Source organism: Engraulis encrasicolus, chromosome 16 (genome assembly GCF_034702125.1).
Source record: "Engraulis encrasicolus isolate BLACKSEA-1 chromosome 16, IST_EnEncr_1.0, whole genome shotgun sequence".
NCBI classification, from domain to species: Eukaryota; Metazoa; Chordata; class Actinopteri; order Clupeiformes; family Engraulidae; genus Engraulis; species Engraulis encrasicolus.
In genome coordinates this window covers 1,920,779-1,935,464 of record NC_085872.1, presented here as the reverse complement: position 1 = coordinate 1,935,464, position 14,686 = coordinate 1,920,779, and the positions used below count along the sequence as shown (strand labels likewise).

Sequence of the window (14,686 nt, the reverse complement as noted above, 5' to 3'; positions counted from 1 at the left end):
ATTCTTGTCTCATGTGTACTTTACAGCTTTTAGACTAGTTGACTACCGTAACTTAAGAGGATATAATGCTAATCATTTGAAATAGGAATTCCTATGATATTCAAAAACAAAGCTTTGAGCTTTGACTATGGCCCACATTTGGCGTTTCATTGCGTCAGCAATCTTCTGTCTGCATTTATTTCCATCTAGTGTTTGTGTTTTCACCATGATCTTTATTGTTGAGGAATGATAAGAGTTTGAACATGCCTTTCCCAGCACATCTCAAAGATTCTCAATGAGGTTGAGGTCTGAACTCTGTGATGGTGCTCCCCTGAACCACTCTGGTGTAATGAGTTGCTTCTGATTTATTATACCATGCACAAGACACATCCCATGGTCATAAAATATGTTGAGTCTATTTGAGAAGGGTCAAATCGTGGGCATTAGCAATCACTGAAAATTTTGAATTCAAGTCTAGGTTCAGCTACAGTGCTCTAAGAATTAGGCCAAATGACTGAACAGATGATGAATGAACAGATAATTCCATAATAGATTTTTTTTCATTCCTGATGGCACTAGCATATGCCAAGATGACACTGCAAACATTGATCAGGCTCAAATTTTGAATGCATGGTTCAGTGAGCATGAGACCCCATGTTTACACATGGATTGGCCCTCACGGAGTCCAGCCCTTAAACTCAGTGAGAATCTCTGTGTTCTAGATGTGCTGGAGAGGTCCCGACACTCACTCTACCAGAGATGCTGACTTGTGACTTGGACATGATGAGCCACTGTTTTGATGACTTAAGACGTGACTTGGCAATATTAGGCATGACTTGCGATGTGACACAGAATTGTAGGCTATTGACTTGGAGATTTGGACTCTATAGTATAGGCCCTCACTCTCTGACTGTGACCGAAACACTTATCCATGCTTTCATTACTTCCCGCCTGGACTACTGCAATGGGGTACTGTATGGCCTACCCAAGAAAGCCCTGGAACGACTACAGTATGTTCAAAATTCAGCAGCCAGAATTATATCTCGCACAAAGCGGTGGCAACACATTACTCCCACACTCAGACAGCTCCACTGGCTCCCAGTGAAGTCCCGCATTCAGTACAAAATTCTCCTGCTGACATACAAATCACTACACTCTCTTGCTCCTCAGTATCTCTCCGATCTCCTCCAACCCCACTCCCAGTCCAGGTCTCTGCGGTCTTCTGAAAAGGACAATCTCATCATCCCCCGAGCCAGACTCCGTACTGTTGGTGACAGAGCTTTTTGTGTTGCTGCCCCCACGCTCTGGAACAGTCTACCTCCCAACATACGCCAGGCCCCCACACTGGCTACGTTCAAGAAGCACCTGAAATCACATCTATTCACAGAGGCATATGGACTTTAACTTCACTGGCCCATCCCCTGCCCCTTCAACCCCAACCCAATCCCCACACACACACCCCGCCCCCCCAATGTAAAGCGACCTTGGGTTCCTTGAAAGGCGCTATATAAAACCAAGTTATTATTATTATTATTATTACAATGACTTAGCATGATATTTATCATATTTCATGTTTTTGCATTTGTATGTGAAAAAAAGACATGGAATAAATGGAAATTACATTATTTGCCCTTAACCAGTGGGCTACTTGGTTTATAGCACCGATAATCACTAGTTTTCCTGTTTAAAAAAAGGAGGAAGATTTGAGACTTATGACTTGCAAGTTACTGACTTGGTCCCATCTCTGAACGCTACAATCAATACAAGCTCTGTGAAAACATTAAAAAGGTGCACTGTGCAGGAAATGGTCAAACGAGGTAGCCTACTACAACTATGCTGCTCATTGAAACTGGGTTGCTTATTGCCAAATTTGATCTTCGCATGAAAGTTTACTAAGTAATAAACTAATATTTTCTAGTATGGTCCAAACACAGTCATATTTTGCAGCTAAAAATATCTATTTCTGGAAATTCGAAATGGCGGACCATGGAGAAGAGCCCCCTTTTCATGTATGGTGGCCAGTCTTCATTGATTGCACATGACCAAGACAGATTCAGGCCTGAAAGTAGAAGAAAATCCTGAGCCTGAAAGCTTAACACTTTTTGAAATAAGAAAAGTAAAGCCAAATAACTATATTTTGGTATCGCAAACAAACTGTCAAGCCTGAAATCAGGCACTAAGCCTGAATACCATCAGGACTGCAGATTCGTCTGCTGTATCAAGAGCCACAGTATCCAAGGTAATGTCTGCATAAAGGATGTACCACATCCAACGAGATCAACTGTGGACGCAAGAGGAAGTCGTCTGAAAGGGATATTTGGGTGCTAGATTGTATAAAGAAAAAAAGAAAAGAAAACACAGCTGCCCAAATCACAGAAGAAGTCCCAGCCTGGTTCATTAGGCCTACTCAAAACCGCTATCATTGGACTGCCAACCTGATTACGTTTAACATTGAAGTCAATGGCATTGCATGAGTTATGGAAGCCCAGATATCCTTGATGCTTAGCTGTCAGCTGTTTTTTTGTGTGATCTGACCCACACTTCCCTCTTCATTATACACCATACATTTCCATACCATGTTTTGGTGCTTATGGACATTCTGATTAGCCAGAAATGAAACCCCATTGAAAGTCAATGGAATGTTATGTCTGGTGATTTAGAATAGGATTCTAACTAGCCAGAAATGAAACCCTGTTAAACGAATCATAGCAGCAAGCGTTAAGGGTCTCCTAACAAAGTATTGAAAATTGACACATTATGTAGAAAGTACCATATTTCAACTGATTTAATGTGACCCGAATTTCTCTTTATGAAGAAAATTGTGATTTTGTTGCAATATTCTAACAATGTACAATCCTCCATTAGTTTTTTTCCGGTGCTGGAATGTCTAAATGTGTAAAAAAAAAAAAAAAAATTGAAATGGTTCAAAATGTGGGCAATGAATCAATAATCCATAAAAGTTTAACATTATTGATGGAATTATGGAAATAAATGGGAAGACATGTAAGCTTAGGCCTACTGTGAAGACTTATTCATGCTTGAGATTGATGTTGCCCAACAGTGGGTTGACATTGGAAGTCCGGGGGAATAAACAATATTGATTGACTATGGTAAAGGGGAAAGGCTTGTGTAAGGCCCTTGCCCACTGTGCCAGGGTCAACATCAACACCCATGTTGGGCGCAGAGTTCAGTGTCCTCTGCAGTTGTGCAGACCTGCTTTTAATAACCAGGTTACAACAGGGTATGACCAACACCAGGTTAAGCAGCTCAATAGGCCACCCCTACAAATATTTCAGCCTGCAGGAATAACTTATTGTAAAAGTTGAGAATGCAATAATGCAAGTATGATCATGCAACCCTATTAATGCTCAATAAGACCTTATGTCTGTCCAGTTCTCACCAGCTGGCCACCCACACATTAAAAAAAGAACCCAAAAGACAAATCATGGACAAGTACCGGTATTAAATTTACATTTTTTTATTTGAACGTATCCAAAGCTCAGACAGACTCCTGGACAGGGGGCTCGTAGCCATCAGCACGCTCCACCTTGGCACCAGTGTCTCCCTCACCAGTGGGCTTGGCTGCTGCACTGCTGGCACCACCCTCTCCGTGCATCTCCATCAGTTTGCCCACTATATAAAAAAAGAGACCACGAAATTTAGTGCTTTTGTCTGCTATATTACTCCATTGCGCCCACCACAGATTCAGAATGATCAATTACACCCCATGTTCAACAATTTCCAACTAAACCTCACCACCCTCACCATGCTGACACATCAGCACCCACCATCTACCCCACCTGCCAGACAATTTATAAAGGCCACTCACATTCAAATTTGGGCTTCTTCAGCATCTTCACCTTCCTCACGTACACGTCGTGCAGAGGGTAGATGGACTGACATGCCTTCTCGATGTCCTTGCCAACACTGTCGGGAATCCTGAAACAAAAACGGCAACCATTGCTTAGCCATATGAACACAAACACATCTTACGCAGCAGCACTTCATTCACATTAGAGTGGTGTCTGAACGTTTAAAACTAAATGTAGGCCAAACTTTTGGGCAGTCATGGGTCAGCGGTTAGAGTGTCGGACTTGTAACCCAAAGGTTTCCAATTCGACTCCTGACCCGCAAGGTTGGTGGGGGAGTAATCAACCAGTGCTCTCCCCCATCCTCCCTCCATGACTGAGGTACCCTGAGCATGGTACCACAGTGGGTTTACATACAGTGTCCAATCTCGCCCTCCAACCCATGCCTGCAGTTTACCTAGGTGCGCTGTCGAGACAGCAGAGCCCATAAGGCTGGCGCTAATAACTGACAATTGCGCACGCTGTCAGCTGAAACTTGACAATATCACTAAGTTCTGAGAAACCAATGTGGATTTAAATGAAATGTACAATAACCTGGGAGTTATGTCCTTCTGATTTCTTACAGCTTTGGCATTTATGAGTCAGGCTCCGCTAGCATCTTGATAACAAAATTGCTTTACGGCGGTCATGATCACAGCAATGCAGCCGGCCAACCAATCCAAACGCAGTGTGTGAAGCCACTCGTGACGTCATACTGACAAAGACGTATTTTACAAAGATCCAGCGAATTTAAACATTCAAACTAAGTGCTGTTTGAAAGGATAATTTATCCTGCCCTTGGGAAAAATAAAATGAAACTACGATACCAATTCTCCCCCAAAGCAATGGCAGCATCTGTGGTTGAGCTCCATGGGACCCCATTCATTTCAACAGCCTCTGCGCAGTCTGGATGGCGCCACTTAGTGGACAGTACCATCCGGAAAAAGTTGCGAGATTCCTCTTGTATTACCCATAGATCCTTTCTGATGGTACAGTCCCGCCGCACTGATCCCTAGGGGCGTCATTTGGGGCTGCCCCTTGCACGAGTGAGGCATAAATGCCATTTTGGTGTGTGCAGTGTCACAATGACAATGGGAGTTGGATTCTCCCAGTTGGGCTTTTACTTCACTGAGGAAGACCATAATGTCTGAAACATGCAAGCATGCTTTATGTCTTAGTCCAATATACAAATGAAGGCTTTTAAAGCAATACCACACCGTTTCTAGAAAAGAGCTCAACTTGCACCCCCTGTTTGGTTAAATAATAGAGTTATAGCACTTATTTACTAGATGTAAATACCGGTAAGTTCATTATGAACAACTTCAAATCAAAGTCATAAGTCAGGTGAAGGATAAAACTTTCAAGCAGTGTCAACACCGATCCACCGGTAGGATGAGCGCTGAGGACATTCGGTAAGAATTGGCTTGGTGTGTCGCAGTACATTTGAGGGGAGTGGAGGACGCCAGTGCCCGTGGGTCTGCGCCGGGACACTCAGCTCAGTTGGGTTAAGAAGCCCGTCGATGGTCGGGTTCCGTGGCGGACTCTTGATTGGTTTGTGCTAACTGCAAGCAGGACGTGGGAAGGCAGTTAAGCTAGTATATAACTCACTAACATCTCCATGCCAGTTTCATAAGCACAACACTGCAATGTCTTTATTAAGGCTGAATACAATATACTAAATGCATTGTTTTCCTCAGCGACCTATGGCACAGTGAGAGCAAGTACACCTTCCACTGCATTAATGAATCAGCAAAAAAAAAAAAAAAGATTCTGTGAGATAGACAGAACATCCTCTTCACTGAGAACTTATAAACAGATGAGGGACTGTGCATGTAGGAGAATACTTCTGACATACACTTAACATCAGAAATTGGGTGGCAAGAATCAGCACATTTTACATGTACCTGAATTGATTTAGCACATGTGCAGGAGGATTTAGTGGTTCATCGTTATGCTGTCGGTTACACTGCTCTCATGAAATGACTAAATGTCTTTTTGGCCTGCGGTACAATTGTGCAAACAAAGATCCTCCTATAGACCAAGTAAATTTTGAGTCATTAGTAATGCATCTGCTAACAAGTCTACTAGTGAAAAGCAGAGATGGACTTCGTGGTGACCTTGTGAAAACATAAGGCTACTTGAAAGGGCCAGCAGCAAGCCCTCATACGGAAGTTTAAACGAAATCCCTCCGGTGTCAACCCCAGGGAGTGTTCACAGTGGTTGAAGTAGACTTGGGTGTGTTCAGCTAAGACTGGCTGACCAAGACTGAAAGGGCCAATGGACGAGTAGTGATGTGCAACAGCCCTTGCGCGTCTAGAGGAAAAACTTGAGACTTGGGTTTTGCATGTACTTCCAGCCGTTCGCTTAGTCTAGGGATGTCTCGTTCCAAGCTAGCAATAATCAATGTATCTGACTATTCCAGCTAGCAGGGACCATATGATTCAGGTACACGTCATCTCAAAGTTAGAATTCACACTGTCAGACTTAGAACCGCTCTAAGTACAGAAGAGAGGGAACTCAATTTCAAGAAATGGTGTGGTATGGTATGTTAATAGCTGCAGGGCAGCCTTGGCCTAATGGTCAGGGAGGTGGACGAGGGTTGCAGGTTTGAATCCCACCCTTATCTCTCCCTACCCCTTTCATGGCTGAAGTGCCCTTGAGTAAGGCACCCAACTCTGCACTGATCCCAGGACTGTAACCAATACCCTGTAATGCGTCCGCTTAGTGTAATGCAATCATCCTCTTGCCCCTCCACTTAATTTACAACGTTAAGAAATTAACTTACAATTTGTTGACAACCTCCTTCAAGTCGTTGGTCTGCACTTCGCGGGTCATGATCTCCATCATCTTCTTGCGGATCTGGCGAACCTGCTGGTGCTGGGCATAAGAGGTTTTCCTGATCTGGTTGGTGCGCTTCTTGGTGAAACCGACGCAAAACAGGCGCAGCAGATACCCATCTGTGGTCTTCACATCCACATGTGCCTCAATCATGGTCTGTAAGAATATACAATATATTAACCAGACATAACATGGGGGCAATGACAGAAAGGGACAAAATCTGGCAAAAAAACGCAATGAATTTGCGGATACAAATTCAGTCAAACCACAATTAGCATGCATGATCAACAGATAAGGTCCATCTCTGCCAACAGAATGTTAACCTGTAGACAATGTTACTGACCTGCCATTTCTTGACCATGGAGCACATTTTGTCACGGGTTAAGTCCATGCCATGGAAGTTGGTAAGGCAGTTTTTGCCCTGCACATCTTCAGTGATGAGTTTGAATTTACGGAAGGCAACCTCGTCGTTCTGCAGGTCAGCCAGGCTCACTTCGAAGACACGTCCCTTCAGGCCATCAGAGGCAATTCCTGTTGATGAGGGACAGGGATTAGGGGGGAAATAAAACCGTACTGTGTGTACTATTGGGGAAAGGGGGGTATCAGTGCTCAAGCAATAATCAGTAGTTCATATGGGACCGAAAATTGTCATCACTCTCCCCTCAGCATATGTAACTTCAAAGTTAACAGCATGCACTTACTTGTTCCCTGAGTCCTGGTCACCAAAGTCTTGCCCAGGTTACGGATGTTGAACATGGCTGGGGCTTTGACATCATACCAGTCCTTCTTGGAAAAGGGGTCAACACTAAACGGAAGACAACCAACAACCTAATAAAAACAGTGTCCTGTTGTCAGCTCTTGCCACTTTTGCAGCTAAATTAGGCACGGTTAGCAAAACACTAGCAGTCTCCTGCTAGGCGAAAATAATTCAACTAGACGCTAAACTGTCTGCTACTCTTGAAAAGCGTACAACCAACCATGCAAAAAATGTGTCCACAAACACTTGACATGTACCCGATTGATATAAGAGTACCACGTTCACACCAGGAGTCGGCGGCTTGCTTGTCAAGTTAGAGGAGTGTTCATTGGAGTACACTTCACAACACACCAACTCGCATTATTTCAATACCGACTTGGTCGATTATGTTCGGAATACTTCACCAATGGACTCTTTGAACGTAGTCGCATTCGCAAGCCAACATAACTACCGTTATGTCTCAGAAACAGCAGTAGCAAAGTTTCATCAACGGCGTGATGCTACTAGTAGGCTACTAGATTAGCTTACTAGGTGAGCCTATAGCCATCCTCTTTGTATCAACATCATCCTTCATCATTTTCAACCCTGAAGCCAACCAACATTATAATCACCCTCCTTGGTCCTGATAAATGGGAATATTTCAAACTTACATCTTCTTCTTGGCCCCTTTTTTGCCGCCTTTAGTCAGCCTCTTGTTCTTGCCAACAGCCATGTTGAACACAGGGAGAGAAAGAGGAAGAACCCGCGTGCTAACGCGATATTTTACCCGGCTTCGAGATCTCGGAATTCTCGCGATACATGTGCAATTACAGCCGGTTCTGTGCTTGCAGTCTGCTACCACCGTGTGGTGACTGGTGGTGCCATCAACTTCAGGTGAAAGTAGTTCTAGTCTTTTTCAGTAACTGCCAATGCAATTCTAATGCTGCAAACGGTATTGGAAATGAAAAGGCCTGCAACTAGATTCAACATCAATAATTCATTTAGGTTACAATAGTAGGCCCTAGGCCTAGTTGTTGTCTACCTTTCTTGATTGAAATATTTTAGGCCACATAGGCCTATGTTCAATTAACGTTAGTGACCCATGTCTTTATTTCTCTCAACTTGAATTTACTGATATAAAGTCATTATGAGGGCTATTGCCGGGCAACAGGGATATACAGATACTTTTTTTCTTTCTCTCTTTTCTCCACGGCTCTGATTAGGCTATAGGCCGTTACCAGCCGTTAGTACAAGACACATCTGAACTTCCCCTAAATATTTTGACATAGGCTCAGTTCATGCAGTTGTTCCAACATGAATGTGACACTGTGGGGAGATGCTTATGGGCGAGATGTGCGTCGGGATATGTTGAAATCTGTCTTCTTTTGCTTTCAAATAAAGGCCCTTGAAGCCTTGCAAATATAAACTGTGTGTGTGTGTGTGTGTGCGCGCGTGCGTGCGCGCACAAGTCCAGCCAAAGGGAGTCAAAATAATGTACAGGACTGACAAACTTCAGAACATCAACAGATTCAGGGCCAAAGGTCAAACCACCACTGTATCCATCACAGAGCTGCAGTATGCAGATGACAATGCTACTGCAGCCCTCTCAGAAGACGACCTACAGTGGCCCTTGACTGCTTTTGCTAAAACTTACAAACAGCTTGGTCTGGCCATAAACATCAAGAAGACTCAAATCCTCTACCAGCCATCACCTAACAACCCCACTCCCCTGCACATCTCTATCAAAATCCAGGTTGGAAAATGTGGACTCCTTCCCATGTCTTGGCAGCCTTCTGTCATCTAAAGCCACCACTGATAATAAGATACACCACCACCTTAGCTGCACCAGCACGGCATAGTCACGAATATAGAAAAGGGTGTTTGAAAACAGTGATCTCCAGTCAAAGATCAAAATCCTAGTCTACAAAGCGATACTGTTGCCCACTCTCCTGTATGGATCAGAAGCCTGGACCACATATAGTACACACCTGAAAGCACTGGAAGCCTTCCATCAAAGACATCTACGGAGAATCCTCAGGATAACCTGGAAGGATCACTAATTAAATACCAGTGTCCTGGAGGAGACTGGCATCCCTCACAGCCATCACAGCAACTCAGATGGACTGACCATGTCCTCCATCAAAGACAACATCAGGACCATATACTACAACCATATACTACACCTGGAGAAAAGTTGTTAGAGAGGGGGCTGCACGATCCATACAGAAAAAAATGGTAAAGAATTATTTATATAAAATATGACTTACTCCTGAAAGTGGCCCCTTTTGGTGTTTTCTCATACAGAATTATTATATGAAACAGTATATGAAGCATACAAAGAAAGCTATACACATTAGCTGTAAATGCCATGCAATTTGTACTTCATTCTAGTTTCACCTAATAATTCTGTTTGAGGAAATGGGCCACTTTCAGGAGTAAATTTACCAAAAAATATGTATATCTATTTTCACTGTCATAAAAATCTTTTAGAATGTGTAAAATTTGTACAAAACAAGGTTCCATCAAAACCCTTAACTACCCTTGCACACATTGCTGCAAAGTATGTGGGTCCAGGATTGACCTCTTTGCCCCTCTGAAGATCCACAAGGACCATGAAGGAGGACATACTCCACCTCAAGTGTCTGTCGATAATGATGATGGGGTGTGTGTGTGCGCGCAGCAAATTCTTATTCTTGGCATATTCTGCAGAGGTCCAAAAGAGAGCGAGATCACTGAAATCAAAATGGAAAATGTTCAAAGTAAGCTATCAACCAGAAACTGAATAAGTGTAGGCCTATAGCGGAACTGGATGTCTCCATAGCTCCAAAACCTGCTTAACTATATAGTTTGAATAGACATGACCTGAGTCAATCTTGTGGAAAATGAATAAAATGGCAAAATGTTGATAATGTCCTGACATGACAATGGGACTGAATATGCCTGGATGCTGTGGTGCAGTGCTAAGCTGGACAAAATTTGAATCTGGCCTGGGTCAATTCCCCACTCTACCCCTTTTGCTGTCTCCTGTCACATTATCTAGCCCACAAAAGTCCTCAAATAGCCTGAGCTCTACTAAAAAAAAACCCAATGACTAGGTCTAGGTGAGGTCTATCTTGGACATGCGGTCTAGTTTAGGCCAAAGTCTGAAACAAATGATGACTTGAGAAATGGGATGGAACCTAAAAACCTAAAAAAAGTTGCCAAATATGATTTTACTTTTGAATCTCAGTCTGTTAATTAACAGCACTTGCATGCATTCAAAAACTTGGTTTAGTCATGGCTCGGTGGAGGAAATCAGCCATAGGCACCGTCACATGATTTTGTTGCTCTAAATAGATCCCTTTGCACACTATGAATCGCTATCAAGATTGACCTGTTTATTTCTCCTCATTCTTTCAGCTATCCCCCCACATACAATGACGTAGGTGAGTGGCCTACAAGACATGTTATTTTTTCCACTTCCATGATGTGACTTTGCCCCCAATAACTAAACAGTTTACTACCTAGGACACACCTGAGCGCTTTAACATTTTGTCACAGACTGCGCATGCGCAGCGCTGTCTAGCTTGAATAGTGTCATGGCGGAGACGGGCTGTGACGGGAGGTGAATGAGGAAGAGATGACGCTGTAACTGGGTTTCTGCCCAGACCTCTCACAAAGCTGATAGTTCCGCCGGGTTCACCAAGAAGATTCTTGCTTTCTGGCCGGTGAAGAAAATACTGTCCTTGTCTTGTGCTGATTTTTGGAGTTTTGCTACTCACGCTCCTATTAGGCTACCTGCCTGAGACGCGGTCATGATCAGTGAAGTTCTCTTGTAACCTGTCTCCGAAACGTCAGCTTCCTGTTAAGATACGTGTTGACAGAATAGTTTTTAACTCATAGCTTTGCCGGCTGCCGATGCGTGAAAACGACCATTGGTGTGCTGCGCCTGTCGGTGCAGTTTCCGACACAGACTGTGTCAAGTTTCAACAAGACAGTGAGACACACGGGACTTGGCTGGAATCGCTGTAACAACTTCGCTGCTGGAGTGTGTGTGTGACTTCAACCCCTGACTTGCTGCTTTCAGATCAAACTTATAGTTTTAGATGAAAGTGCTTTGTGATGCATGTCAGTTTGGATGGAGTGGCAAGTGTTTTGTTTTGCATTAAGGGACCGTGCGTAACAAGGGGAAAGCTATCCAAGTGTTTTTCCATCGACTATCCTGCGTAACCGCCTACGGGAGGTTGAACAGGTGTCTTACCTGTTATTGCCACCTGCCCCTTTCTAGTAGCCATGGCTAGCGAGGAGACACCGAGTGCTTCGCAAGTTGGTGATCGCGACAAGGACGAGAAAGCGACAATGTCCATCAATCCTCCAATTCCTATCAGAGGAATACGAATGAAATTTGCTGTCCTCGCCGGCCTGGTGGATGTTGGGGAAGTTTCTAACCGAGACATTGTGGAAACCATCTTCAATCTGGTAAGCTGATTACGAGTTGGATGCTTTAAATAGGCGCTCATTGTTTTAACTGAACAATCCTGCAATAATTGAACGTGCACTTGCATGCCCAGGACATAGAATGTCAGACCCAAGATCTGTGAACAAGGAAATGCCACATTGTTTAAATTGGGCTAAGGCTTTCTCTAAAACCTGGCTTGGTTTTTTTGTCAGCCACGATTACCCACTATTCACTTGGTTAATAGTTATACAAAGAGCAACTTAATACATGATGGTAGGCCTGGAGCCAACTGATAATTGTGTAGTCAAACTGCATGTGGAACCTGGTGCCAATCAGCATCATGAGCGGTAGGCAACTTTGCTACAAATGATTAGGCCTACTTATTTGCTAGAACAATTAATGCTCGCAAGTTAACAGTTTAACATGAATAATGTCTCGAAAGAAACATCTCATGCAAAGCCACGATAGTCTGAACTACTCTTGAAGATAGCCTAGAACTAAAAGAGAAACCAGTATTTACCACGCAATTATTGGCCACAGTTGGCCCACAGCAAATCAGGCTCACATTTCATGTTACATCTAGTAAGAATGTACATCTTTTAAGTCTTGTAACAGCAATATATCTACTTCATTCCACTTGATAATCAGGACCTAGTCCTTATTTTGATTGTGTTCACTCACTGTTCACTGAGCCCTGAATAGCATGTGGTGCCCAAATGAATGAATGAATGAAAGCAATAAGGAAGTAAGCTGAGAGCTGCCATAATGGTTGGGGGTAGGTAGAGGACATAGACATGGAGGATAACCTGCAAAACTGCTTTGTCACTGTGGAAACCCAATACAGGTTGACCACATTGATCAATCCAGTGCTTGACTTGCAGCGAGTTGTGAGCTGTTGAGGAAAATTAATACATTTTCCTCTTTTATATGAAGCAAAACTGGGGAAAAACAATGTGCAAACACTAGGCTATATTCACTTTGAAATATTATCCTATGTATTTAATGTTAACCATTCCAAACCAAAACAATTCATGTCCACACTGTGTTGACTGTCTGAAGGAAAAGTTTTATGGTGTGCAAAAATGTGCACCCAACAAGAGTCTGGTATGACTATGGACTAGAGTTGAAGCGTGAGTGGTCTGGACAGAAGGACGTGTGTGATGTGCCAGGTGCAGTGTAATGGTATGGAATGTTTTTATTGACAGAAATCAGATGATAGATTACCTTCTTGCTCACAGCAACTACTAGCATGTGGGTTTTTGAACATTCTATAAAAAGAATGTGTTCTATTACAATGCAAGATTCTAAAATTCCAAATTGTATTGTATGGCGGCCAGAAACTGCCCGAACATTGCCGTCACACCGGTGTGCCAATACACAATTAATATAATAATGTCTGCCATATTCTTTTGTGAATTTCAGCACGCCCTTAACGGCATACCAGCTGAAATATGATGGTGTGGGTGTCTACTGTTGTGACATACAACAGGCCTTCTCAAATAGCAACTTCTATGAAAGTTAGCATTGCACTGAATCTTGGGGTAATTTAGAATGTTCTCTCTCCTTGGTTTAATAAATATTTAATTATGCTACCTCATCATTCTGTTTGCCCAGTAAGGGACACCAAACAGCTGCCTGAAATGGGATACCAAGGTAGATCCCCATCTTAAAGCTAAATATCAAAGTCCCGCCTTGAACTTGTCACAAGAACAAATGCTACAGTAGGTGTTTGTAGATATGAAGTCTAGACATGACAGCCACCACAGTTACGTGCAGCTGTTGATCAATTTTTGGTGTTGGGTCTTTATTCTGTAGTTCTGCACCACACAATGGATGTGTATGGGAAACAATGACATGTAGTATATCGTGCGGTGCATTGGTGTGATTTTGTGTTATGCAGCTTACGATACATTTCTACTTTCAATAGAATGCTTTGGCTAGGTTTTTTGTTTAACCCCACCTGTTCCCTGGTCAGAATTTGAGTCCTGGACGGGCAACTCTACTGCCCTTCGCTTCAGTGATGGTGCTGTGGAGAAATTTTAAATGGAAGACTACATCAATCTCTTTGTGTAATTTGCTATAAAACTACAATTTATTTTCGAAAAACACTAGTTATAGCCTACTAATAGATGTGTAGGAACTGGTTTGTCTTCCTTGTTGTAGGGATTGACATTTGCTAAAAAAAAAAAAAAAAACCCTGATCGCTGTTAAAATGTGTTCAAGGTCAAGGTGTGCTTTGTTAGGGATTTTCAAGAGAAAATGAATGATAATGAAAAACCCTTTTTAACAGTCATTGTTGGTCATGGCTGAAGACAGTCAACAGTTTAGCCTAGTTTGTGATGCTGTGTACTGCTCCCTGTCAGCTTGAAGTCTTTTTTGTTAATTCTGGATTACATTACTATTATATTGCATTGCATTGGGCAGACGCTTTATAACCAAAGCTACTTTCGAAAGAGGACATAATCTTAGCCAACATCACTAGTAAATACAAAGTGCACAGGAAATATACAGAACAACAAGTGTAGATGCAAAGAAGGGTTAGTTAGTGTTTTGTTTTTGTTTTTTAAGAGCACACACAGACAGACACAGACACAGACACAGACACAGACACAGACACAGACACAGACACAGACACAGACACAGACAGACAGAGACAGACAGACAAAAAAGGGTTAGTTATTGTTTTGTTTTTGTTTTTTAAGAGCACAGACACAGACACAGACACAGACACAGACACAGACAGACACAGACAGACACAGACAGACACAGACAGACAGACAGACAGACAGACAGACAGACAGACAGACACAGACAGACACAGACAGACACAGACAGACACAGACAGAC

At 42.9% G+C, this 14,686-nt stretch overlaps 2 protein-coding genes across 3 annotated transcripts in view; one reads left to right on the top strand and one right to left on the bottom strand.

Annotated features, from left to right (window-relative positions):
* Nucleotides 1–3,441: 3,441 nt before the first annotated feature.
* rps3a (ribosomal protein S3A) lies at nucleotides 3,442–8,192 on the bottom strand. The gene is made up of 6 exons (XM_063218227.1): nucleotides 8,073–8,192; nucleotides 7,367–7,470; nucleotides 7,009–7,196; nucleotides 6,613–6,821; nucleotides 3,809–3,918; nucleotides 3,442–3,612 (listed from the first exon to the last, which is right to left on the bottom strand). Exons 1-6 carry the CDS (start codon nucleotides 8,132–8,134, stop codon nucleotides 3,479–3,481), a joined length of 807 nt encoding a protein of 268 aa, XP_063074297.1. The 5' UTR covers nucleotides 8,135–8,192; the 3' UTR covers nucleotides 3,442–3,478.
* Nucleotides 8,193–10,978: 2,786 nt separating this feature from the next.
* lrba (LPS-responsive vesicle trafficking, beach and anchor containing) overlaps nucleotides 10,979–14,686 on the top strand; it is a 211,804-nt gene continuing 208,096 nt past the window's right edge. For both annotated transcript variants that reach the window (XM_063218225.1, XM_063218224.1), the window contains exon 1: nucleotides 10,979–11,859. In XM_063218225.1, the coding sequence (XP_063074295.1) occupies nucleotides 11,674–11,859 (186 nt within the window). In that variant the 5' untranslated portion in view covers nucleotides 10,979–11,673. The remainder of the gene's footprint in view (nucleotides 11,860–14,686) is intronic.